Source organism: Miniopterus natalensis, chromosome 11, assembly GCF_054644295.1.
Source record: "Miniopterus natalensis isolate mMinNat1 chromosome 11, mMinNat1.hap1, whole genome shotgun sequence".
Lineage (NCBI taxonomy): Eukaryota > Metazoa > Chordata > Mammalia > Chiroptera > Miniopteridae > Miniopterus > Miniopterus natalensis.
In genome coordinates, this window is record NC_142091.1 from 10,431,803 (window position 1) to 10,459,533 (window position 27,731).

The 27,731-nt window shown below is 44.0% G+C and overlaps 1 protein-coding gene across 1 annotated transcript; it reads right to left on the reverse strand.

Moving 5' to 3' along the window:
• Positions 1–1,443: 1,443 nt before the first annotated feature.
• On the reverse strand, positions 1,444–27,102 carry HTR3B (5-hydroxytryptamine receptor 3B). Its single transcript, XM_016220575.2, has 8 exons — positions 26,923–27,102; positions 12,667–12,711; positions 12,261–12,370; positions 11,668–11,837; positions 11,007–11,164; positions 2,666–2,876; positions 2,351–2,533; positions 1,444–1,679 (listed from the first exon to the last, which is right to left on the reverse strand). The coding sequence occupies exons 1-8, from the start codon at positions 27,100–27,102 to the stop codon at positions 1,444–1,446; spliced, it is 1,293 nt and encodes a 430-aa protein (XP_016076061.2).
• Positions 27,103–27,731: the final 629 nt, after the last annotated feature.

Genomic DNA, 27,731 nt, shown 5'->3' on the forward strand with positions numbered 1-27,731 from the left:
TATGTATGTGTGTCAACTTGGCTAGGCCACAGTACCAAGACATGTGGTTAAACATTCTGGATGTTTCTGTGAAGTTATTTTCTTAGAGGAGATTAAAATTCAAATCAGTAGACTTTGAATAAAGCAGATTATCCTCCGAAAGTGAGCGGACCTCATCCAATCATTTGAAGGCCTTAATAGGAAAAGACTGACCTACCCAGAGAGGAAATCCTGTCAGCAGACTGCCTTTAGTCTCAGGCTGCAACTCTTCCCAGGTCTTAAACCTGCAGATTTTGGATTTGCCAGCCTCCACAATCACATTAATGTCATGAGCTGAATTGTGTCTCCCCAAAAATGTATATGTTAAAGGCTTTATCCCCAGTGTCCCACAATATTTGGATATAGGGCCTTAAAAAAAGTAATTAAGATTAAATGAGGTCATTAGTGTGGGTCTTAGTCCAATATGACTAGTGCTCTTATAAGAAGAGGAAATTTGAACACACACAGAGAAAAGACCCTATGAGGACACATGGAGGAAGCAGCTGTCTATAAGCCAAGGAGAGAGGCCTCAGAAGAAACTAACTCTGCCAGCACCTTGACCTTGGACTTCCAGTCTCCAGAGCTATGAGAAAACAAATCTTTGTTTAAGCCACCCAGTCTGTGGTATTGTGTTATGGCGGCCCAAGCAGACTGATATAGGATAGCAGATTATAAATTCCTTGAACCCAAGGGCTGTGCATTAAGGCCATCCCCCAGCCCAGTGCCTTACACGTGGTGCGTGCTGACTAAGTGTTGTGCTAGATCGCACCTGGAAGCCTGGGGTCCCTCCAGTAGTAACGCACTGACTGCTGAGGCCGCGCAGGGGAAGGTGGGCTCAGCTGGGAGAGCGGAACAAGAGCTTCAGGATACAGGAATGGTGGAGGTTTTGTGTTCTGGTTGATAAAAGGTTGACACAAGGTTGACCTCAGGAATCAAGTGAAGGGAAGAATGATCTGTGACTAACTTGTTTTGTATTTTCTGGTGTGCTTAATACAATTCCTAGAACTTAATTGACACTCAATAAAGGTTGTGCTGAATGACTGACTGAATAAGTGACCAAGACAGGACTGGGAGACGAAGGGATCTTACACTTATTAAAAAACCTGCTAAAACATACATGTATGCTTGGATGTCCCTAGAAATCTGCTGAAAGAGACTGCTAACAGGAGTCACTTTGGGGAATGAACTGGGATATAGGGCAGGCTGACTTTTCCCTGTATGCCCCTGTTCATGCATTTTCATCGTAACTACACAACTCCTGGGTCATTTAATTGCGCATTAGGTGTGCAAACCTGGACTGAATGAAAAGAGGCAACAGGGAGTGGAGAGCTTTTTAACACGCCTCTCCTCCAATCTCCCCACAAAAATATTCAGCCTTCCTGAAGTGCTGTGAGCGTATTGGTGGGGACCAGCCAACTCTGGTCTTCACAAGCGGCTCCACAGTGCCCAGAGGGAGCACAGGGTGATGGTGTAGAGTCCCAGCACGACAAGGTAGCCTTGAAAGAGCAGTCGGTCAATGCGTTCCAGGAGGGCCAGCCATCTGACCTCCTGTCGAGCCGCCTGGTCCTGGGTTTGGAAGTAGTTGCTGATGAACTGAAGCTGGGACAAGACTTCCTTCAGGTTCCCTGACTGTGCTTGGTGCTCTCGACAAACAGGGGGCTCTGCGTGAGAGAGGAAAACACCCCAGTCAACCAGGGACTACCAGGCCCTCCTGGACTTCCCTCTAAGGCTGAGGGCCTCATCCTTCAAGGAAGGTTGTGGGCGAAACTGGGCAGTGGGTTGAGTTGGGGTTGGGGACTCTCTCCCTGCCTGCTGAGGGGAGGCAAGACTGTGCTGAAGGAAGACCCAGAGAACACGTGTAAGTGGGGTGTCTAGGCTAGATCCCTCCAAGGGACTTTCTGAGCTAGGGGCCAGCTCATGTTGGCTCCTTGGAACTTTAGTGGGTAAGATGATTTTACACCTTTTCACAAGAAACACCTACACTCCAAAGCTATACATATACAGTGTGTGTGTGTGCACCCAATCCAAATCTATACATACCTCTGTGTGTGTGCGTGTGTGTGTGCGTGCGCGCACATGTGCGCACCCAGAAACAAACAAGCTAAGGGAGCTGAGGACCTGACTTCCAAGCTGAAATGAGACTTTCTGGGAAGTGGCAGGAAGTGGCCTTCGGTCCTCAGGGACGTCATGTAAACTGCAGCACAGAGGCTGAGAAGCAGAGGCTTCCGAGTCTTCACATGGCCCAGCACCTGACCCGGTGACCCACCAATGGGAACTGGTGCCGAGGGAGACAAAGCAAGACAGGGGAGGGACCTCAAGGTTTCTCACAAACCTGTCGCCCCAACAAGCTGGGCCCTGGAATCCATTCTAAGCCCATCAGCATCGGTGTCCCCTCGAAGGCACAAGAGCGGCCGCTCCTGGCTGCTGTGCTGGCCATCATGAAGGAATTTGACCAACAAGATGGACTTGGATAAGCTGAGAACCAAGAAGGCCATGCAGACGGTGAAAAAGACCCCTGAGAGAAGGAACCAGGAGGTGGGGTTAGCTGGAGTCTAGGGGCCTCTCCCTCCCCAGATCTGAGATGCAACAGCAGATCTTTGCCAGGAGTCCTGCAAAACGGGTGTCTGATGGCCCTGAGGCTGCTTACCAATCAGAGGGGTGTGCACTGTGCTCTGTGGCATCTCGTCAGACATGTTGACCCTGAAGACGGTGTAGCCCACCAGCAAGCTGGTCTTGAACACAATCCTGGCCCGGCAGGTGGGGGGGATGTAGAAGCTCCCCAGGTCCACAAGCATGAGGAAGATGCTGGGAATCAGCAGGCTCACCACATAGACCAGTGGGCGCCTGCGGATCACTACCTGGCCAGGGACAAGAAATCTGTTGAAAAGAGGGTCTAAGCTGATGGCCTAGCATTTGGCTAAAGCCATAGCCAAGAACGTGCCTTGAAGTCTCAAGGGTTGCATAATGTGAAAAGTCTGCGTAGTTTAGAAATAGGAGGCTACTTTGTGCTTTAGAAAGTAGAAAAAAAAATCTTTCAGTTTTTACATAGAACTAATATTGTTATTAATAATTATAATAATAATAAGAATCTACCATTTGTTTACCACCTGCTGTTTGCTAGGTACTGGACTACATGTTTCCTATGTTTGGTCTTAGTCATTCCTCACAGCTCTAAGGCTGGGTATTGTTATCTCTGCTTTACAGACAAGGAAACCAAGGCTCATGGAGATGAAAGTGCTTTCTAAGCTACAAAGCTGGTGGGTGAGAAATTGTTTTAAAACCAGGTCTTATACCAAAATCTTTCTTCTTAAACCACTTGTTACGCAACATATTGTGGTGGTTTTGGTTTAGTCTATCTTCTTACTTGGAATTCGAGCTTTGGTAGCACCTGAGAGTGTAGCTCTCAGAGTCTGGGCAGGAACAAAGCATAATTAATTTGGGAAATCTGAGAAGGGCTTCATAAAGAGACTGTTTACAAAGTGCAGGCTGGGCATGAAAACCACAAGAAGGAGGGCAGTGTCCCAGGGGTGTGGGGGGACTGGGCGAGTTGTTCCTACCCTCAGGCCTGAAGGGACCCGAGGAGAAAGCTGTGTGGACAGGACTCCTGCAGCTGTGGCTTCCTCTAGGGACAAAGCCAGCCTGGCGGCGACTCCACAGAGAGGAGAATGGAAAGATAGCACCCACTCACTCCAACCTTCTGCCACTGCCCTCTGTTGGCCAAACATGACCAGGCGTCCCTGCAGGCCACAGCTCAGTCCCCAGAGCGAAGAAGGGGACCTATGCCGGCCAGTGCAAGAGGCCCCGCGTGGCCTGCAGTGTGGCCGGCAGGCAGGGCTGCTGAATGGGTTTTGTAGCTGGGAGTTTGAGTCTCATAATAAAATCGCTATGATTGTTGATGCCATTGTTTTAGTTTCTCTGGGATGGTGACAGGAAGTGTCTTCAATAAACACAAACTGTTCTCCTTCCTGGAGAGGAACCAGGGTCCACACGGCTGCTTTCCTCACCGGACAGTGGACCCCTTGAGAGTGAAAGTAGCAACTTTTAAAAATCTCCCACAGAGCCAAAAAGAACCCTTATTTTATAGTGGGGGTTCAGTGAATATTTACTGAACAAATGAATGGTCTGGGCTCTTCACATTTGGATTTGGGAACATAATGTCTGAGATTTCCCATCTCTGGGATTCTCAAGCACCGGAGGCTTTCTGCCTGTGAGAGCTCCGGGCGCCCAGATGCCCGTGGCGGGCTTGATTTAGCCTCACTGCGAGCTCGCAGGCGGGGAGCTCAACAGCCTGCTTTACAGATTTTAACAAATGCAGCTCCGCAGCCTAAGCAAGGTGCGTAAGTGGCAGGGCAGGGAGGTGCCCTCACGTCTGATAACAAGCCCGGGGGTATTTTTCACACAGCTCGCAACTCTTTTTAGCTACACCTCTTGGTCTGGCCAGACCTCTGAGCTGGGTTCAGGGTTCTCCTCCCTCCTCTCTGTCTCCTGCTCTGGAAGAGACTCAATACAAATAAGCCAAGATGGAGGCCAGGGACGGTGTGGACGGTGGCAGGGAAAGAGCGTGACTGGGTGAGGCCAGACATCACCTTGCCGATGAGAGGGGGGAACCCCCCACCCCCCAGCCATTGGGTCTGAGAGCATATTCGGTCTCAGTGGAGCTTGACAGGCCCGAGCGTTTGGCGGATTGCAGTCTGGCTGTTGTCTTTCACATTAAGCATAATTGGCTGCAGATACCTAAACCAGAGCAACACTCACTGCTTTGCAATAATTTGGTTAAAACCCATTTCTACCAAAGTGCAATCAACAGCAAAACAACAACAAAATGAACTGCCATCAACCTGCACCTCCCTAGCTCCCTGCATCACGCTGTGCCCGAGCTGGCTGTAGTTAGGCGGGGGCAGTGAGCAGGGAGCCGAGTGGGTAGAGTCCACGGGGTCCTGGATGTGGGCTCAGGCTAGCCTATTGGCGGTCTATCTGGACATAGGGGATGGTGTGCGGGGGGTGACCAAGCCTGCTGTCTCTGGTGGGTAGGAGCAGAAGACCCCCTGGAGACTTCATGGCACATATTACATGAAGGGGATGAAAAGTAATAAGAATGGAAGAGTCCAGACGCAGTCAGCGGAGCAGGGTTCCAGAGCCCCTCGGTTCTCTGCCTCCATGTGCCAGTTTCAGTGATTCAGATGAGGCATTTAACCTCTCCACTCTCCATGCCTGATTTTACCTCTTTAAAAGAGCAGTTTACTTTTACCTTGCAGAATATCGTGGGTACAATTGAAATTAGCTGTTGTACTCTTTAAGTAAAGTTCCTGTGTAAATAGCAGGTGCTGAGATGACTGCTCTCCACCCAGAGGCTGACGCAGAGAATGAATGTACATCTGGGCCAGAGCCAAGGATGGGCAGGGTGGCTTCTCACGGCCCCTGATTTCTAGGGAGGTGCAGTTGCTGGGGGACAGATGTAGCAAGAGCTCAGAGGCCGGTAGGCAGCCTGCTCCACGGGCACAGAGCCTGGGCAATTGCACAAAGCTACACACTTAGAAGGGCCTGCACTGTGTTTAGTGCTCTGCTGAGGCCATTTTGAAATCCATAGTAATTTTTAACAAGGGGCCTGGCATTTTCACTTTGCACTAAGGCCTCACAAATTCTATAACCCATCTTGTTAGGAGGATATTCCTCACTGGATCAACAGTAGCCGAAAGTAGAGGGACAATAGTAGGAACAGAGAGAGACAATTAGCTTCTGCTGCAACAGGAAGCAGACATCTCTCCTGCTGACGTTGGGCTTACAGCACTGTGAACCTGGATGGGCCCTCCAGAGCTACCTCAGCCACTTTCTACCGTTAGCTAGGATGCTCCCGTTCCTCAGATGGACCAAGGAAGGCCTATAGTTTTTTGTTTCCTTCAAGAACAAAGGATCTGCCTTTTCCTCTATGTTGTTTTAGGGCATTGTTACTATGTACCGGGCTAATTTTCCCTATAAGCTGAATGCAGCCTAAAGAAATGTTAATTTTATCACCCAGGTTTCAGAAATGTTTTGCTTTCATTACCTCTTTTTATCCTCAAAGCCCTTTATTTCCTTGTTCAAGAAAGATTAATTGAGCATGAACAGAGTGTCAGGCTCTATCCTAAATATTGGAGTCAGGACTGTTACTAGGAAAGGTCCCGTCCCTTACCTCCCTCCCCATCATATGGGATCAGGACCCAGACTCTGGAGGTTAGACATTTCCCAAGTCTACAGATGACGGGAGAGTTTAGCCCAGAATGGACCATACCCAGAGTCTATGCCTGACTTAGATGATGAGATTTGGGCTCTTTTGATTTTATATTTAGATGACTTTGAGTTTATATTTAGATGGTCTTAGAGTTGGAGCAGGAATGGGTTAAGATGTTTGGGGATGTTGGGACGAGGTGCATATATTCGCATGTGGGACAGACGTGAATGTTCAGGAGCCAGAAGGTGGCAGACCAGTAGGCTGGATAGGGGGCCCGAGAATGCCTGTCCTTCCCGCAAGTTCAGAATGAGGCCGTATTTGGAGATGGTAGTTAGTTAAGCTGAGGTCTCGCGGGAGAAGAGGTGCCCTTCATCCAAGGAGAGCAGGGTCCTTTTAAGAAGAAGAGACACACAAAGGAGAAGGCATGTCAAGATGAAGGCAGAAATTGGAGCGCTACATCTGAGAGCCAAGGAATGCCAAAGCTGCTGGCACCCGCTGGCAGCTGGAGAGAGGTGTGGAGCAGGCTCTCCCTCAGAGCCCAGAAGGAACCGACCTGCCGCACCTCGATTTCAGGTTTCTGGCCTCCAGAGCTGTGCGACCACACATTTCTGTTGTTTTAAGTCACACAGTTTGTGGTACTTTGTTATGGAAGCCCTAGGAAACAAATGCAGGCAACTTGCCCAGTGACACATTGGACAGACGCCAAAGGATGGACTGGGACGTGCTGCATTATGCTCAGCTGTGTCATCATCCCATAGACTTGGGCACATCGTTTCCTGAGTTAGATTGCCTGGGTTCAAGCCCAGGCTCCACTAGTTACCCCATTACCTTGGTAAGTTACTTAACTTCTCTGTACCCCAATTCATCCATTTGTAAAAATGTAGATACTTAGAGCACCCATCTCAAAGAAGTGTGAGGATCACACGTACAAGCTCGTAAAACGGTGGCTGACACAGAGTAAATGCTCCCTTTCGCGGTTATTATTCTTATGTCTCCCTGGGAGACTGCGAGGTCTATGACAGGTCTCAGGGGCCTTGTTTCATTCATGTTTGTGTCCTCGGTGCTTACCACTGAGCCTGGCACCAGAGCTCAAAAGATGCTTGTTGAGCAGCATTGTAGTCTGTTAATAATGCTACTTTTAGTTCAGTGAGGTGGGATCGCGGAGGCAGGTAGCCCGAGTGGGGGCTCTCCAGCTGAGGTCACCCTCTGAGGACTGCCTCTCGGGGAGTCACGCAGAGGCAGCCGCCCTGCTCATTCTGGGGGGAAGGTGCGTCACCAGCTCAGTGAGACACTGCTCTCTGCGGAGCTGCCCCTACATATAGCCCATCATTTCTAATGGACTGAAGGAGCTGGTGCCTTTAGATTTCAAAGAAAGGGAAGAAAAAGCCCTTTAGTTTCAGTCTGTGTTCTCCATTAGACACCCTTCAGGTGTTAGCAATATTATGCCACAATTTCATTACCCATTAAAGCCAGGTAATAATAAGTACACAAAGGTATTCGGAGCTATTGTTGTTAATGAAAGAGATCAATCTAATTCCGAGCGTGTGTGGAGAGCTCCTTGGAGATGGAACAGGCCCCAAGGTTAGCCTCTAATTGCCTCCTTGATGGTAGACCCCACCAGTACTCAATTTTGCATGACCGTCTTTATGACATAGTTGGAATTTTGACGCCCAGACTCACGCTTCATACAGAAGCCCATTTTCCTCTCCTCTCAAGCCCCTCCCAACACTCCTAACTCAGAAAGAATGGAAAGTGGCTGCCATTTAAGTAAGATCCTTCCACCGAGGGAGAGTTTCTTAAATCTGGACCATGGCTCCGCTGGATTAGCAGAGAGTCCCTGACTCCAAGATTACCAGAGCGACCCTGGAAAGATTTCTAGGGCTCTAAACCCTCTCTCTGTCTCTCTTTCCGTCTTTCTCTCCCTGTCTTCCTCTCCCCCCCCCCGTTTCTCCCCCTTTCCTTCCCCCCTTCTCTCCCACTTTCGACCTGGTAGCGCTCAGAAGGATCTTCTATAAAGTTTATGAGCTGCATTCAATAGATGTCTCAACAAAAGAACTCTATCCTAAACTAGAAAATTAAACTATGTTAGAAAAATAAGATGAGGCACTTCTCTTTCCCAAATGCCCCTCTGCATGTTTCTAGAAGCCTCTGTGGACCCCCCCAATTCCTGCCTGAATGAGCGCTTACTCAGTGTGGGGATCTGTGGTTGGACTCACTTTAGTTCCCACAACTGTCCACCCTTTTCTATCCAACATGGGTTCTTAAATTTTGTTCCTACTTCCTCCCACTTCTACCCTCATTCTTTAAAAAACAAAATGCCGCCATACAGAAACTAAATGCTTGCCTTGCTATTTCTGGAAACCAGTACCTCGGGGAGTGTGCTGGAGGGAACGTCCCCTCCGAGCTGCTGGCAGAGCGCTGGCCACACGCAGACATTTCCGTAGGCAGAGGGCCTGTGCCCTGGCCCCTGTGGGATGCAGCCAGGCTCCGGGCCTCGGCAGCGCCCTCTGATAGACAGGACGTGTCCCAGGGCTGGCAGCCACGATTGCGCATGAGCTGAACCAACGGGGCATCCGGAACATCGGGCTTCGTGTTGATGGCAGCAGTGCACCTCAGGCCTAGGTCATTGTGCCTCCTGCCTGTCCCACCTGTCCCCAACCCCTGCGTCCCAGCGGACTGGGACACAGCAGGGGATTAGATTAAGAGGGAGATGCCTCTGCCGTCAGGACCCTGGCAGCCCAATGTCTGAAGGGAACTGGGCTCTACGTGCCTCATCACGGGCCAAGGGCTGCTGAATTCAGAGTAGGATGTGTGGTATGGAGTCAGAGCGTAGGAGCCCAGCCACGGTGCACAGAGCAGGAGGCAGGGAGGCTAACAGAGGTCGAGGGACACAGAGGATTGGGACTGTCACCGTATCTCCTATAAGCTCCTGAGTTTGGCTCCCTGCCCTACCAAATATGACCTGTGACTCTCCTCAGGATTCTTTCCCTAGTCTATTCTGGAGGGCCAGGGTGGCAGCCAGCCCTGCTGGATCACCCTCCTTAGCCCCCGGGACAAAGGGACCCAGGGAAGAGCTCCGAGAGCCTGAAATCGTATCTCTGCCCCCCTCCAGTGCACCCAAAGTAGACACTGAGAGTATGGTTCACGAGATGCAGGGAGCCTCTCCTTCCACAAGCCATTTCCTACGCCTCTGCCCAGCACAGTACACAGAAAACCTCTCGCCACTGTTGAGACGACAGATCCATACTTAGGGCGAAGTGTGACATGTGGAGAGCGTGTGTGTGTGTGTGTGTCTGTCTGCCCCGTCTCTGGTTTCGCTCTCTCCTTCCGTGCAGTTCAGCTAATGGAGTGTGCAGCGTTCTCCGGGTGCGTGGCAGGTGACTGTGCGCCACCTCGCACACGCTGCTCCCTCACGTCTCCTTTTAATGTTCTCCATTACTCGGGCTGCATTAATAATGTTTGCAGGCTGATATCTTTAAAATTAATGAGGTGTTTACTCTTACCAAGAAACTCATTGAAATTAAAAAAGCTTCCTTTTCTCCCCTCCCTTTCCCTCGCTAAAAAAAGTGGACAAACAAGCCACAGTGCAAGCTTTGCTGAAAACCAAGCAGAACAAGCAAGGACTCAAAGCCCCCCACCAGGAAGGTACGCACCCAGCTAGTACCCAGGGTTATACATCAGTCAGGTTCAGACCACAGCTGTTTCTCAGAGGCTCCGATTTAACAAGAGCTTTCCTTGGGAGCTGCACACGGCACCTTTTAACCGGTGGAGGGCATCTGAGTCGTCAAGAGCAGCTTATTTCACCACCACCCCAGCCCATAATTACCCACTGCAGCCATCGCACCTTCATCTAGTCTGTACTTTCCTTCTTATTCAAAAGGCTCATTCCCAGGAGAATTCATCTTGTGGACAGTCCTGGTCTGTCTGTAGCCCCTATTTTTCAATCGAATCTATTACCTGGCGGAAAGGATGCCATCTCCTACCCCCCCCGCTCTCCAAACTATCACCACCGCGCACTGACTTTGTGCAGAAAAGCAGAGCTGAATACCAATGATGTGAGTCTCCTGGTTGCATGAACTTGCTGTAGTTCACATGCCAGGGTGGTTTGCCAGGAGGGCCAGGGAAAGGAGAATGGGGGCTGCATCCCAGCATCCCCCAGAGCCCTGCTGGACAAATTTCTGTGAACAAGGCAGCCCAGAGCATCGCGGGTGGCACGTCTGAGCAGTTTGGGTTTTCATCACATCCTTTTAGGGCAGCTGTTCTCTCTGATCTGGGAACCACCAGTGGCCTCTGCAGATTCTGCAGGTGATTTGTTAGCTAATCCCTCAGATATTCAAGTTAATAATATGGTAATTTTATGCATCTGCATCTGAAATTAATTAATAATTTACTCAATTAAAAACAGGACAATAGTGTTGAAGAGACACTCTCCCAATTTGTTCTTGTGGTGCGTGCGTTTCCTTGTTTTCTCTGGGTGGCAATTGGAAGTGAGGGCGGTCGTGCACTAAAGGCCCGAGGGCTCCTGCTGTGGAGGGTGGTTCCTGTCTCTGGTCTGAAAACCATTGTCTTTATATTCACGTGTGGAGTATGCACAGCAGGATCCAGGGTCTCCGGCTGCACTCTGGCCTCCGAAATGCCAAATGCAAGTACCAGAGCCGTCTGAGTCGGCCGCTCCTGAATGATGAGTGACAACATGGAGCGGAGCAGAGTCCTCAGCCCGGTGGAGAAGGCTGAAGGCTGCGGAGAAGCAGGCAGCAGGGACAGGAAGGGAAGGACCTACCTGGAACTGAATCTGCGCAAAATCTCCAGCGCTGCTCTGCAGGACGTTGTATGTAGAGGACACAGAAAGAAGTTCCCACTCACTGTCATTCAGGAAGGCTCCTTTGTCATGGGTAACGTCGTCTCTGCTCCTCAGCAGGGCCAGGTCTACATCTTCCACTAAAGACAATAGAGACACTTGACTTCCCGGAGAGAGAGAGAGGAAGCAACATGGGATCCTCCCTTTACCCCTGCCCACCCCCACCCCCGTGCAGTCTTATTGAGATGGGGGTCAATATAACCATTTTGAACTAGGGGTGGAGATGTGGAATAACATCTTTCTAGCCATGAAAAAAACACTATGAATTTAGGGTTCGGATTCCACTATCCATAGAACGATGGAGCTGCTCCTGTGACTTCTGTAACGTCCCCAAGGGCAGTGGAGGCTTAATGCTCCCAAACCAAAAGTAGCAATTGGGCTATACATGTGGGCACAGCACTGCACTTGGTCTGAGAATTACAGCAGGAGTCAAATAAGTGCAGGAAGAAATTTAGATTTGTAAAAAGTCAGCTATGTGCAAAAATAAAAGACTTGAAGAGTGGCATAATATAAGTACACCTATGAGTGCCAACCACCCAGAACAGGTATGCTCCCCCTAGAAGACTGTACCCCTCCATCCTACCTGTGTGCAGAATGCTATTGAAGGTTAGGCTGCAATTCTGGATATCAAATGGAAAAGCGTATGTCTCTAAACTGCATGCAGAGACCACCTGGATGGACTTAGAGTTCTTAATGGTCCCAGATGAGTTCACATAAACATATGGAGGATCAGGTAATATTTCAATGTCCACACTAGATGAAACACAAGAGAATTTGTTGTTAAAGAGAGAGCTTTAGTCATTTCAATGCACAGAACTGATTATGAGATGGTGGTGACCATGACACCTAGGACTAGTCCAGAAGCGCAAAGACAGATCACTTTTCCCTGAGATAATTCACCGTAGCAAAGATGAATTCAGCAATGACAACCTCATAAATTCACTCACTTGCTACTGTTACAACACATAACCCACGAGTAAACTCAAGCATTAGTAATCAAATCTGTATCTTAAATGATGTCAACTCATGGTACCTTTAACCTGAATATTCCCAACAATATGTTCCTCTTCAAGTTGAGAAACAAAAAAATAGCAATAACGAGTGAAAGTAAGCAGCAACTGTTCTGAATATTCTAAGCAGTCTAAACCCCAACAGAAATACATCTAACGCACTTACAATTCATTAATGATGATATCAGGGGCCCAGATGGCACTTAGAGGTAGGGAGATCTCTCTAATATCATCAAACATGCTGGAGTTCCACGATAAAAACGCATCATCCCAAACCTGTTAGGAGTAGCCAAAAAGGAAACTTATCAAAAAGGGCCAATATCAACCTCACCAAAAAACTGAAGAGAGATTTGGATAAATAACCCAACTGACGAGCCTGTTGGTACTGTCTGTTAGGGTAGAGAACTTCCCATCCAACTTCTGAAGATGGTAGCCTCAACCAGAAAACAAATTAGGTTTGCTGCAGATCTAAGGAACTATAAACACAAAGAAAGTATCTGTTCTTCAGAGTAATATTTTTCAACAGATCAAGATCAGGAGTGCAGCATGCATGGAAGGAATCAAACATTTACCTCACGGTACCATACATTTGTCTTTAGTTTTTGGTTCTGTGTATCCTGCAAAACAAAACAAAAATGCACACCAAATATTAGCATGTCAGGAAATCAAAGCCCAATTCAACAATATGACAATTCAGAGGAAGAAAATCAAAAGTAAATAAATGACGTTGATTCTAAAAATATTATCTTGACCCCTCATGATCTGAGCATTTTCAGTTCCTATTTATTACACACACCTGTCACTATGAGCTTTACTATATTATCTATGACAAAATGGCACTTTGACTGCACTTGACATCTTGAATGATTTGCTAATCTCTTTCCTACTCTAATTAGTTGCTCTGCCATTAATCAGACTAAAAAATGATATGTACTCGTAGCCAATTCTGAGCTTAAAAGATGAGACCAAGCTTTTATTTGTGATCAAGATATTACTCATACTCTTTCAATGAGTGTTATCTCAGCCTCTATAGGCAGCCATTCCTCAGTTACCTTATGTTTGGATTTCTGTTCTTATTATAAACAGACTAAATGAGCTTATGTAAATGAAGTATATTTTGATGATATAAATAGATGTGATTTCCCAAGTCTGCAATGAGTCAGTGATTTTTTTAAAGACCCCCCCAAAACAAACCAAAAAACAACCTCCTTACTAATTTTTTCATATCTAATCTAATAAATAACATTCTAAAACTACTATGTTCTTAGAGATTAAAAAATTTATACTATATAAAATATTAACTCAAAATAAATCATGAATCTAAATGTAAGTGAAACATATAAAACCTTTATAGAAAACACAGAAGTAAGCTTCATTACTCTGAATTAGGCAATGGCTTCTTAGAAATGACACCACAAGAACAAGCAACAAAATAAAAAAATAAATGGGACTTTATAAAAATTAAAAGCTTTTGTGTTTTAAAGGACATCATCAAGAAGTAAAATGACAGCTCACAAAATAGGAGAAAATATCTGCAAACCATTTACCTGGTAAGGGCCTTATATCTAGAATATATAAATAACTCATAACTCAACAAAAAAACCCAAATAACTCAAATTAAAAGTGAACAAAGTGCCAAATCAATCTTGAGAAAGAAAAATAAAGCTGGAGGCATCATGCCCCCTGATTTCAAACTATATTACAAAACTATGGTAATTAAAACAGTATGGTACTGACATAAAAACAGACACATAGATCAATCAAACAGAATAGAGAGCCCAGAAATAAACCCACACATATATGACCAATTAATTTACAACAAAGGAGCCAAGAATATACAGTGGGTAAAGGATAGTGTGAAAAAGAATGAAACTGGACTGCTACCTTACACTAGTCACAAAAATGAACTCAAAATTGATTAAAGAATGTAAGACCTGAAACCATGAAACTCCTAATAGAAAACGTAGGTGGTAAGCTCCTTGACATAGTTTTTGGCAATGATTTTTTGAATCTGACACCAAAAGCAAATATAAACAAGTGGGACAGGACTACATCAAATTTAAAAGCTTCTGCACAGCAAAGGAAACCATCAACAAAATGAAAAGACAACCCACTGAATGGGAGAACATATTTGCAAATCATATATCTGATAAGGGGCAAATATCCAAAATATATAGAGAATTCATATAACTCAATAGCAAAAAATATCTAATTAGAAATGGGCAGCTGGGCTAGGTGTGGCTCAGCAGTTGAGCACTGACTCAGGATCCAGGAGATCAGGGTTTGATTCCTGGTCAGGGCACATACCCAGGTTGAGGGCTCGATCTCTAGTTGGGGGCGTGCAGGAGGCAGCCGATCAATGACTCTCTCATCATTGATGTTTCTATCTCTATCTCACCCTCTCCCTTCCTCTCTCTGAAATCAATAAAGATATATTAAAAAAAAAAAAAGAAATGGGAAGAAGATCTGAATAGACATTTTTTCAAAGAAGACACACATAGGTACATGAAAAGAGGCTCAACATCATTAATCATCAGGGAAATGCAAATCAAAACCACAATGAAATATCACCTCACACCTGTTAAATTGCTATTATCAAAAGACAAAAAATAACAAGTGTTAACAGGGATGTGGAGAAAAGGGAACCCTTATGCACTGTTGGTGGGAATAAAATTGGGGCAACCACTGTGGAAAACAGTATGGAGTTTCCTCAAAAAATTAAAAATCGATCTACCATATGAACCAGAAATTAAAGAAAATGAAAACACTAATTCAAAAAATATATATCACCCCCATGTTTATTGCAGCATTATTTACAATAGCCATGGATGAATGGATTAAAAAAATTGTACATATATACAATGGAATATTATTCAGTCATAAAAGAATGAAATCACTCCATTTGCAACAACATGGATGGACCTTATAAGGGCCTTATAGCTAAAATATATAAATAATTCATATAAATAAATCATTAGGGAAATGTATTATGCTAAGTTAAATAAATTAGAGAAAAACAAGTACCATATGATGTCTCTCATATGTGGAATCTAAAAATAAAACACAATAAAAAAATACAAGCTCATAGATAGAACAGATTGGTGATTGCAAGAGGTGGGGAGTAGGAGAAATGGGAATCAAAACCACAATGAGATACCACTTCACCCCACTAGGATGACTAAAATAGAAAAGACAGAAAATAACAAGTGTCGGCAAGGATGTAGAGAAACGGAAGCCCTCATACACTGCTAGTAGGATTATAAAATGGTGCAGCCACTTTGACCATCAGTTTGATAGTTCCTCAAGATGTTAAACATAGTTACCATATAACCCATCAGTTCTGTTCTTAAGTATGTAACCAAGAGAATGAAAACATAAGTCCATACGAATAAAACTGTATAGGAATGTTCATAGCAGCATTATTCATGATAGTAAAAAATGGTAATAGCCCAAATGTTCATCAGCTGATGAATGGATAAATAGAATGTGGTACATCTGTACAACAGAATAGTATTCAGCAAGAAAAAGTAATGAAACGCTTATACCTGCTACAACGTGGATGAACCTTGAACATATATGCTAAGGGGTTATGGCCAAGACGGCAGCATAGGTAAACACAGTGCTCAGATCCTCCTACAACCACATCAAAATTGCAACTAAACTACAGAAAAACCATAATTCAGAAGAGCCTGAAATCTAGCTCAACAGAAGTCTTATGACTAAAGATAAAAGGAGAAGTCATGTGGAGACTGGTGGGAGGGACAGAGACAACGAATGGGCTGTTCCCACACCCACATGTGGTAGATAAAAATCAAGAGGGATATCTTAGCTGTGAAGGTCTCCCCTGAAGAGCAAGGGGTCCCAGTCCCACCCCAGGCCCAGCCCAGGGTTCCAGAGCCAGGAAGAGAAGTTTCCATAACTTCTGGCTATAAAAGCCAGTACGCATTGTGGCTGAAGGAGACAGAGGGCATTTGGAGTCCCAGGTGTTCCTCTTAAAGGACTGACTTGCTCTGAGCTACAGCACTGGGGCAGCAGCTGGAAAGGCACCAGGGACATTTGGGGAGGAACTGAATTGTCTGGCATCAAGGTAAGAGCTGGAGGGGCAGATTTCTCCCAGACAGAAGTGCTGGCATGGGCCCTTCTTCCTTTTCTGAGCCCTTCCCTCATAAAGCTGGCAGTTGGGTGCCATATCTGAGTCTCCATCAACCTGGCTATCACTGTTCACCCTGTCCTGGTGATTCCCTGGGACCCTGCCCAGACCAACTTGTGGGCTCACCCAAGCTGTTTTCTGTGGCTTTCCCATACAAAGGGCCTCTCTTGGCTCATGCTTCAGACTTTCTTAAAATCTCTCAAGCAAGCATTACCTGGCCTCAGTATGCCATGTACTTCTCACAAAGTGACCCCAGGCCCAGCACTATAGCAGCTGGCCCTGGCTTGCAGCTTGACCTCTCCTGGGTACCTCCAAGCTTAGCACAAGTAGCAGCCATCTGCATATTGCTTTGTAGCTCATTCTGGGTGGCCCTGGGCAGGTCACAGGTGGTGGCTGACCTTGGCCTGTACCTCCTGGGAGGCCCTAGAGCAACCTCCACAAGTGACACACTCAAGGGGCAGACTCAGTGGGCACCAGAGCCCCACTGAAGTAAGTAAGTCCTGCTCTGTAGGGTAGGCCCTTGCACAGCTGATATTCCATGTTGGTAGCAGCCGTTCCTTGCAGCTGATGAGCCTGGGGGTAAATCCCTCCAGTTGATGTGCCAACAGCAATGAAGGCTCAACTACAGTAGAAGGGTATAGAACCCACACAGGGAGTCACCTCAAGTGTCCAGCTTGGGTGATTAGGGAGCCTGTGCCACTGGGCCCTACAGAACACCTACTATATAAGACCACTCTACCAAGCCTGGGAGACATAGCAGCTCTACTTAAGATATAGAAACACAGGGAGGCTGCCAAAATGAGGAGACAACGAAACATGCCCAAATGAAAGAACAAAACAAAACTCCAGAAAAAGAACTAAACCAAATGGAGACAAGCAACCTACCAGACACAGAATTCAAAATGCTGGCTATAAGGATGCTCAACGAACTCAGGGGAAGAGTGGAGGAGCTCAGAACTTCAACAAAGAGAGAGGAAACATAAAAACAGAACTAAAAAACAAAAAAAGAACCAGTCAGAAATGAAGAATACATTAATTGAAAGGAAGAATACATTGCAGGGAATGAACAGTGGAGCAGATAAAGCAGAGGATCAAATGCGAGATTTGGAAGGTAAGGAAGCAGAAAATGCCCAATCAGAAGAGCAAAAAATAAATAAACATGAATCCAAAAAATAAATAAACATGAATCCAAAAGTATACAGAGCCTCTGGGACAAGTTCAAGCATACCAACATTCACATTATGGGATTACCAGGAGGAAAAGAGAGAGAGCAAGGAATTTAAAACCTATGTGAAAAAATAACAGAAAACTTCCCTAACCTAGTGAAGGAAATAGAGATACAAGTTCAGGAAGTGCAGAGGTTCTCCAAACAAGATGAACCCAAAGAGGCCCACACTAAGACACATCATAATTTAAGTGCCAAAGGTTAAAGGCAAAAAGAGATCCTTAATAACAGCAAGAGAAAAGCAGTTAGTTACCTACAAGGGAGCTCCCATAAGACTGTCAGCTGATTTATTGATAGGAACTTTGCAGGCCAGAGGGAGTGGCAAGAAATATTCAAAGTGATGAAAAGTAGGGACCTGCAACCAAGATTACTCTCCCCAGCAAAGCTATCATTTAAAATCGAAGGACATATAAAGAGCTTCTCAGACAAAGAAAAGCTAAAGGAGTTCATCACCACCAGACCAGTATTATAAGAAATGTTAAATGGTCTTCTTTAAGGTGGGAGGGGGAGGGGGAATGGGTGAAAAAGGTGAAGGGATTAAGAAGTACAAATTGGATGTTACAAAATAGTCATGGCAATGAAAAGTACAGCATAGGGAACGTAATCAATAATATAGTAATAGCTATATATGGTGCCAGATGGGTATTAGATTTATCAGGTTGATAGCTTAATAAGTTATACAATGTCTAACCACTAGGTTGTACACCTGAAACTAACATAATATTGCATGTCAATTGTATTTGAAAAAAATATTTAAAGTAAAAATAAAAAAGACATATGCTAAGTGAAAAAAGTTAGAAAAGACCATTGATTGTACTATTCCATTTATATGAAATGTCTAAGATAGGAAAATCTACAGAGACAGAAAGTAGATGAGTGTTTGCCTAGGGCTGGTGGGGGTGGGGGTAGGGGTGGGAGGTGACTGCTAATGGCTGTTCTTTCTGAAGTGATGAAATATTCTGCAATTAGTGGTGATGGTTGTAACACTTAGTGGCGATGGTTGTATATCGAACACCACTGAATAGTTAAGCTACTATTTTAAAATTGTATTAATAAAGAAAAAGGAAACCATTTTGAAGATATTTTCAGGGAATTTATAAGTAAAAAGGCTGATACAAACTATTAATGAAATCACCTTGCACTCATATTTTCCATTTCTTTTCATGTATAAAAATTGCATTCTTAGAAGAAGAAAAAGAGAAATGAAATATTCAAGATGAAGACATTTGAAATAAAATGTGTAAAACATTTCCCCTGATGATTTAGGTTCAGAGCTGAGGAGTCATTTGGATAACCTTTGTATCTGTGTAGTATTTAGTGCAATATAAGATTTTAATAAAATAATAGAGTTCGGTGATTTGATGGCATGAAAGCAAATAACAACTCCATTTTTCTCCCAGAATAGGTATAGTAAATCAGTTATCTAGTCAGTTATCCAACCACATAAAAGTGTATAATTTTTGTGCGTAGGGTCAAGACTGCCTCTCTCTTCAGTCCACGTTTGGTGGGGGATAGGGAGAGACCACTGATATTTGGTCCATTAGGATGGTGCACCTGAAATTGTGCGGTACACAGACTATACAGATGTACATGGGACGGGATCATTTGAAAGAGAAACAAGCAACATTTTAGATTACAGTTCCCCCTTTCTGCAATCAAGAAAGCAAGTTGCTGATGACCAAGCATTTCCAGGCACCTTGAGCAAGAAGAAGGGACTGTGAGCAGATAGGAGCGGCCCTTTTTTAGCAGTGAGACAGGGCCTAGTCTGAATGAACTTGCTCTACAGATTTCTGTGGACTTCAAATGGGTACTTGGAAAAGGCAGGTTTTAAAGTAGTACACAAAGTAAAAAGACTGAATTCACAAGCATTTCCACAAAGAACAGCTTGGAGGAGAAACAGAGGGGATGCCCAGTCAAGATCAGCGATGCAGGAGCCTGGCAGTTGACAAAACACCTCCGCTGGGAGCTCAAGGCTAGGCGACACCGCCGCCTTCCAGGCCTCACCAGCTGAGAGGTCCTGAAATAAGTCACGTCTCACCCACGAAAGCCCGAAGGGCTCAATTCTAGGCTTTGTCGCGATCAGGAGGGTTTCCCGCTAATAGGACAGAGACAAGTCCCAATGCAGTTGATGTTACTGGGAAACATAGCTGCGAGCGCCCCTTGCACCACAAGACACTTCGACACCCGTGACATGCCCCGCGGGCTCTCGCTGCCACGCCAGGCCACGAATGTACCGCGCCCGCTCAGTCCGTGGCCGGGAAGGTCTGTGTCTTAATGTCCACAGCGCTTCATTTTTATTCAGCTGATGCTTCTGAAGCGCCCTGCTGAGGCCCTGGCCGTTCTCTCCTTTCCCATTCTTCGTCACGTTACATGTAATAACAGTGCTCCGAATTTCTTTTCAACATCCTACGGGGCTGTCGGGGAGGACTTGTCATTCAGCCCAAAGAACACAGCGTCGAAAGGAGTTTGAAGCTGAAGCGGAAATCTGTTTTTGTCAAAGGAGGCAAGTTTCTCGGTGCCAGCTGGCGAACCTAATTGGTTCTCTAGTGACATTATTCACAGCTTTTCCCCCGTGTCTCTCTCTCTTTCCTTTAGATACCTTCTATCTTGCTTGTTAAAAGCAAAGGATATTTCAGAGAATTGGAATTCATTAGTCTTCCTAACAGAGGGAGTCTATTTAGATCTAAATTGGTGGTTAGCAAATATACAGATAATTCGCACACATTCTTATTTATCTTTCCCAGTTCCGAAGACGATGGAAACAGATGCCTCGGCGTCTGGCTGGGAGGCTCCGGTCCATGTGCTGGAATACAAAGGTATCTGGGGCTCGAATGACAAAGCGCAATAGAAGCAGATTGAAACTTTTCACCGTTGAGTGGATGATCTCTATAATCAGATTTCCCCAAGGTCCTCATAATACCCAGAGATTCTAAGACAAGACTGCAGTCTTTCGTATAAACAGAACACGAGGCACGACTGTATCATCCAAGGGAGGTGCCAGGATGGAAGCTGGGGTGGAAGCTCTTCACGCCAAACAAACGCTGCCAGCAGTTCAGCCGCCGGCAGATCCTTCCAGCAAGTTCTCTCTTCGCGTTGGGTGTGTCCTTGTCTGAGCAGAATGTGTGAGTGACCCGATCAAGTCCTTTTAAACTGGCCTTGCCTCTGGAGAGAACCTTAGGTTAGCCCACCTGATCGTAAGAAAGACTTTTGCAAAGCCTATGAGACTAAGTCGCCCATAAGGGCAATCCTAGAATCCGTAGTTATGTAATTAGTTGGTTAAGCAAATATCTATCCACTGTCTTTGAAGCAAGATATACTGTGTTGCATCCTGGGGGAAATATGAGTAAGAAAGTCCTTCCCTCGAGTAGCTTATTAATAAATTAGGGTATGGGGAGGGGGAGGGGGTGGGGTGGAATGGGTCATTGGGGAGAAAAAGGGACATCTGTAATATTTTAAACAAAAATAAAACAAATTAGGGCATGTGACATTTTAACAAATAACTATGTGTGTTGAGAAACACAGACTTCAGTGGATTTAAAGAAAGGAGACGTTGCTGTCAGCTTGGAGAACTGAGGGGGAATACACTAGGAGCTGAGACTAGAAGGTCGATAATATTTTGCAGATGGAGAATGAAGAGGAAGACGTTCGGTGGAGAAAGCAGCAGGACGAATGGCATACAGACAGGGTCTCAGCTGCAATGTGGTACTGAGCACACGTGGACGACACGGTTAAGGCAGCAGATGGGGATAAAAATAGAGGAATGGAATATAAGTATTTGCAGATTTCTTAAGGAAAGCTTACCATACCCAGTAATACGATATGTCTGACATATTCTAGTAAAAACTAGTATGCTCCACAACAGTGGAGAAAAACACATCTTTGAAAAAATAATTGTGGCCTCTTTAATTACCATAAGGAATCTGATTTTATTTTTTTATTAAGGTAGGAAAAGTTAGATAAAAGTTTTCAGTTTGATATAGTCGTTCTAAGGGAAATTATTAATATAAAAACTGTACTCCTTTTCTACACTTATCTCCAAAAAGCTTCTAAAGGGAAGTCTGAGCAATTTTACTCTAGATGAATCAGTTTGAAGCTAGGAACTGGGCGGCAAGGAGAGACCTAGAAGGGAGTCTCAACCCCCTGCTCGAGGCTGACTGTCCCTCTTCCTGAGGTTTCACATGACATCATTTGTGTCATGTGTCTTTATTGAAGTCATGCTTTTTCATTGTATAATATCTGATAATAACCCACTGACAACTAAGTATCGAGGACTAATATTTCTCAAGTAGGTAATAATACAGCCCCAAGAAATTGTTTCCAAAATTTTAATTCAATATCCAATTAGAAAAGGGACTTAAAGGCGTTTTCTATTGGAGCTTTGCGTAAGAGGAGGCCTTCTGGAGTAGAGGTGGGTATCTCCTGGCATTTAATTAAACAGCATTTTCTAGGATCTTAGATCTAGTACTTTTACTAATGTGAGTGAGAAAATAAAGCTAGGAAAAGTAAAACTGGTTGTTATGGGGGATTTTTTTTTTTTTTGCATTATTTGAGTTTTCCTGTTTACAAAGAAATAATGATTAGGGTTTATCTAAGCTGGAGGAAAATATTCTAAAATTACTTGCATCAGACAAAAAATAGTAATTTAAATAGTGTTATAACATATCAATTATACTTTTAGTTTCAAGTTATTTTTATCAATTGCAATGTCTAATTCTCAATCAGGAAATCAGAGTCCATGAAATCAGAGTTCATAGCATAGCAGTCAGATGTTAACACAGAAAACCACCTCCATTGGTTGCTCAAAAATTAAAATGGGAACTGCCTTATGAACCAGCAATTCCACTTCCAGGTACATAGCCAGAGAAACCCAATACACTAACTTGAAAGAATATATACACCCCTCTGCTTGTTGCAATGTTATTTACAATCGCCAAGCTATGGAAGCAACCTAGGTGCCCATCAGTAGATGAGTGGGTGGACCTAGAAGGTATTAAGCTAAGTGAAATGAGTCAGACAGGGCAAGACAAATACCATGTGATTTCACTTGTATGTGGAATCTAAAGAGCAAGATAAATGAACCAAAAAACAGAAACAGACTCATGGTTGCCTAAGGGGAGGGGGACTGTTGAGGGATGAGTGAAAATGGTGACAGGATTAAGAATTACAAATTGGCAGTTAGGGGACAGTCACAGGATTGTAAAGTACAGCACAGGGAATATAGCCAATAATATTATAATAATTATGTTCAGTGTTAGGTGGGTACTTGACATGTTGGGGGCACCACTTTGTAAAGTATGTGATTGTCTAACCACTATGCTGTTACGCCTGAAATTAATACAAAATAATATTGAATGTAAACTGTAACTGAAAAATAAAACTTGAAGAAAAGAAAGAAAAAAGCTTATATTAAAGCAGATTAAACAGGAATTATTGTTATTTAAACTTAATTCAATATAAGGACATTAAAATAATAACATTGCATTGCACGGTATATTATGTGTGTAAATGTAAAATGAGGGCAAAGGTAGTGCAAAGGAGGGGGGCAGGTAAATAGAATTTTACTGCTGTAAGATTCGTACATTTTATGTGAAGTGTAATAACATTAATTCTGAGTACATTACATGAAGTGAATAATGGATATGGAAGTCCATAAAACAACATTTAAAAAGCCAGTATAAAGAGGGATGCTAAAAGGCCAATAAGAGAACTAAAATTAAATATTAAAGAAATTAATTTACCTAAAATAAGGTAGGATAAGAGGAAAAGAACACCAAACAGATGGGACAACTAGAAAACAAATATCAAGATGGTACTGGTAAGTGGACGAAACGCCTCGATGAAAATGCGTGGATCGACTGGTTTAAAAAGCAATGCCCTGGATTACTGCTTAGCAACAGAAAGGAATGAACTACTGATATACACAACAGCTTCGAAACAGGACGGGAATTAGACGCGATGAAAAAACTCAGTCTCGAAGGCTACATGATGAATGGTTCCATTTATATGATAGTCTTGAAAATACAATTATAAAGATGGAGAGGAGATTGACTGGTTGCCTGTAGTGAAGGGTTGGAAGGAGAAAGGGCCCTGGCTGGGCAGGAGCAGCACCAGGAAGCCCTGTGACGATGGCTGCGTAGCCTGATGTGGGGGTGGCACTGGCTACACAAAGCTACACATACGGTAAAAGTACATAGCCGTGCACACACCAATCTGAATACATGTGAAACTGGAGAAACCTGAATGAGCTCTAGGGATTGCACAAATGTCATTTTCTAAAACTCAATATTGTTAAGATGTCAATTCTTCCCTAAATCTGTAGATCCCACACCATTCAAAGCAAACTCCAAGCAGGGTTTGGAAAAAAAAGAAATGGACTGCGACTCTCTCTGGAGCACAGCCACACCTTTCCCCCTCTCCTTCCCCAGGCTTGTTCTCTCTGCCTTTCTTTTTACTAAACTCCAAGGGCCCTTCTTTTGCCTCTGTAACTTGTTTCCTGAGCCCACGCAGCCCAGCTGGCTCACCTTTTCTACCTCTCTGACTTTCTAAATAAACTTTTTCTTATTAAAAAAATCATATAGCCCTGGTTGGTGTGGCTCAATGGTTAGAGAGTTGGCCTGCACACTGAAGGGTCACAGGTTTGATTCCCAATCAAGGGCACATACCTGGGTTGCAGGTCTGCTCCCATCCCCACTGGGGTGTGTGGGGGAGGCAGCCAGTCGATGTGTCTCTCACATCGTTACTATCCCTCTCTCTCCACCCTTCTTCCCTCCCTTCCATCTTCTCTGACAAAGCAGTGGAAAAAATAGCCTTAGGAGAGGATTAATAAAATAATAAAGAAAAAGAAAGAAAGAAGAAAGAAAGAAAGAAAGAAAGAAAGAAAGAAAGAAAGAAAGAAAGAAAGAAAGAAAGAAAGAAAGAGAAAGAAAGAAAGAAAGAAAGAAAGAAAGAAAGAAAGAAAGAAAGAAAGAAAGAAAGAAAGAAAGAAAGAAAGGAGGGAGGGAGGGAGGGAGGGAGGGAGGGAGGGAGGGAGGGAGGGAGGGAGGGAGAGAGAGAGAGAGAGAGAGAGAGAAAGAAAGAAAGAAAGAAAGAAAGAAAGAAAGAAAGAAAGAAAGAAAGAAAGAAAGAAAGAAAGAAAAAAGAAAGAAAGAAAGAAAGAAAGAAAGAAAGAAAGAAAGAAAGAAAGAAAGAAAGAAAGAAAGAAAGAAAGAGACAAGATAATTGTAAAACTTATGAAAAATACTAAGGTCATAAAAAGCCAAACTATCTTAAAAATAAAGAAAAAATTCCAAGGACCTATACTACGTGATTTCAAGAGAAATAAACCAACACTTATCAGTTAATTTAATTTTCAACCAAGGCACCAAAACAATTCAATGGGCAGAGGAAAGCCTTTTTTAAAAAAAATAAAAATGGTGCTGGAACAACGCCTACCTAATTGAAAAAAAAAACACAAAACAACCCACAAAAACAACAACAAAAATCTTGACCCATACCTCATAGCATCACAAAAATTAATTCTCAATAAATCAGAGAACTAAATCTAAGGAGCTAAAAGCTTTAAATCTTCTGTAGGAAAATATTTTTGTGAACTTGGAGTAACAAAGGTTTCTTACTACCCAGAAAGCAATAACCATTAATAAAAGAATTGATAGAAATGGACTTCACTAAGTTTAAAATTTTCTGTTCATCATAAGACCCATTAAGGGGAGAGTAGAAGACAAGCTGCAGACTGGAACTAAACATCCACAATACATACCTGACAAAGGACTTGTGTCCAGAATAGCTCCTATAAATCTATAATAAAAAGACCAACAGCCAAATAAAAACAAGGAAAATACTTAAATAGCTACTTTACAAAGAAGTTACATAGGTAGCTAAAAAGCACATGGAAAAGAGCCCCAAATCATTAGCCATCAAGGAAAAGTAAAGTAAAACCACGACGCTATAGCACCACACCCTCACCAGAGCGGCTGGGAGTTAAAAGTCTGAGAATAACAAATGTTGCCGAGGACGTGGAGCAACGGGAACTCTCACGGCCGACCGGTGGGAGCGTAAGACAGCAGCCACCTTGTAACTCAGCCTTTCTCAGTTATTCGCTTCCGGGGTTTGCTTAAGTGAAATGAAAACATGGTACGCAGAAGACTTGTACAGGAATGTTCACACCAGCTTTATTAATAGTACCCTAAAACTGGAAACAACCCAAATGCTTATCAACAGGACAATGGGTAAACAAATCATGGTAGAGCCATAGCCAAGTGCTACTTATCAGCACTCAGCATGCATGAACCTCAGGAACATTACACTAAATGAAAAATCCAGGCGTGGTAGAAGACATACAGTAAACTTTCATTCACTTAACATTCTAGAAATGGCAGAAATAATCCATGGTGACAGAACTCAGAACAGTGGTTGTACCTATGGAGGGAGGGGGTGGGGACTGACTGGGAAGGAAACGAGAAATCTTTCTGGGGTGCTGAAAATATTTGATATACTGACAGGTTACACGCAGTCATCAGACCTCATCAAACTGTACGTTTGCGATCTGTGCATTTCAATATGTGTACTGTATACTTCAATCAGAAAAAGTAGTTCTGAGAAGTAAATTGAAAAACAATCATTAAACGACTGTAACAAAACAAGCTCAGTAAAGTCTGCTTGTTTGTAAGAGAAATTAATGCATGGTGCCAGATGGGCACTAGACTTACTCGGGTGGATCACTTTATAAGGTACACTAATGTCTAATCACTATGTTGTACACTTGAAACTAATATAATATTGTCTGCCCACTGTATTGAAAAAATAAATTAAAATAAGAGAAATCGAAATAAATCTGAGCCTACTGGTATTGAAGACTTTGTAATAAAGAAAAAAGAGAAAGAGGGAGCAGGGATAGTCATCGGGGCCGTCAGTCACTGAGGGCTTCCTAAGACCTGCTAACTCTTCACAACAACCCAGTTTTCAGATACGGTAGGAAAAACATGCTTTAGTAAACAACTCTTCCCCCATCCTTAGCAAAGACCTTAGGTATAAGACCCCTTAAAGCTCAATACCAAAGCACTTTTTTTCCCTTAAATTTTCAGGCAAGAAGTGGCAGATGTTTTCTTAAATCTACTATCACTGTGAAATGTGAACCATAGGGGGGAAATGCCTATTACCATTTTTTGTTCCAGCAATGCTCATAAAATATGCACCAGATCAATGACCAGAATTCTTGATACATCTTAATTCTGTGAAACTCATCTTACTAGACTATCTGCCCTTCCCAATGTAAGTTGGGGGCTAGAAAGCAGGATTTGCCTAATAAACATTCTACCTCATGCTCACTGCTAAACTGAGCCTAGCACAGCCCCCCTGCCATTTCAACTAGAGTCTCAGGAACAAAACTACTCCTAAGCTCCGGTAAGCAGCAGAGAGTTTTAGCAGCAGGAATAGGAAAGGGTAAGCGATCCTTACCACGTCCAGTACTGCACGGACAGATACGTCCAGGTAGACAGTGGTGGCCTCGGTCCAGTCGTGAACTGGCCGCACGCCCTTGTGGCACTTCTGTAAGAGCTGCTTGGTGAGATGATACAGAGCTGAGTTCCTGGGATGAGGCGCATCGATGGCTAGGATTCCTGGAAAATAAAATATCATTGTGAAGATGAAAATAAGAGGAACTTAGGATCTTTAGGAGATTTCAGACTATTCCTGACTCAGTGGCTCCTAGCAGAAAGTTTCAGCTCACCCCAATCTGCTTAAATCCACAGCCAGCTGGTAGGTTTTTGGCAGACAGTATTAAATAACTGATGTAAGTAAGCTGATGGCCTGTGTGCCCAATAGAGAAATCTCATTGCAAAGATAAATAAATCAACCCATCTCCAAGGATGCCAAGCTGCACCCACAATTCCATTTTTACAGCGATCATGCATCTCAGAGACGAATCTTGTCCCTGTCCCTGTACCACCTCCTCCGGGTACGTGAGAGAAAACTTCCTATACACTTAGCCCAAACTGAACTTTCCCCTCGGGTTTTTCTTTTGATTTTCCATTTGTAATTCAACAGTTAAATAGAAAACCCAGGCAAAAACATGGATGAACCAATGATCCCAAAGATCTGCGTGGATTTCTAAATCATGGGATTAATGAGATCCCAATTTTTACTTTTCACACCACCCCCCCAAAAAAAGAAAAATCACTTTTCTCATTTGGTCTGTCTTTAAATAAAATGCACTTGTCAGAAAATGAGCTCTTCATTTTGGGAAAATTCTCTCTGGTTCCAGGGAG

What these genes read in the sequence shown, in the direction of transcription:
- HTR3B (XM_016220575.2), bottom strand. Translation starts at nt 27,102, where the DNA reads ATGATATTTTATTTTCCAGGAATCCTAGCCATCGATGCGCCTCATCCC. An exon ending in TCCGTGCAGTACTGGACGTG is followed by an intron (nt 12,712 to 26,922) that starts GTAAGGATCGCT and finishes TTTGTTTTGCAG; the next exon opens with GATACACAGAACCAAAAACT. An exon ending in TTGCGCAGATTCAGTTCCAG is followed by an intron (nt 2,877 to 11,006) that starts GTAGGTCCTTCC and finishes GTCCCTGGCCAG; the next exon opens with GTAGTGATCCGCAGGCGCCC.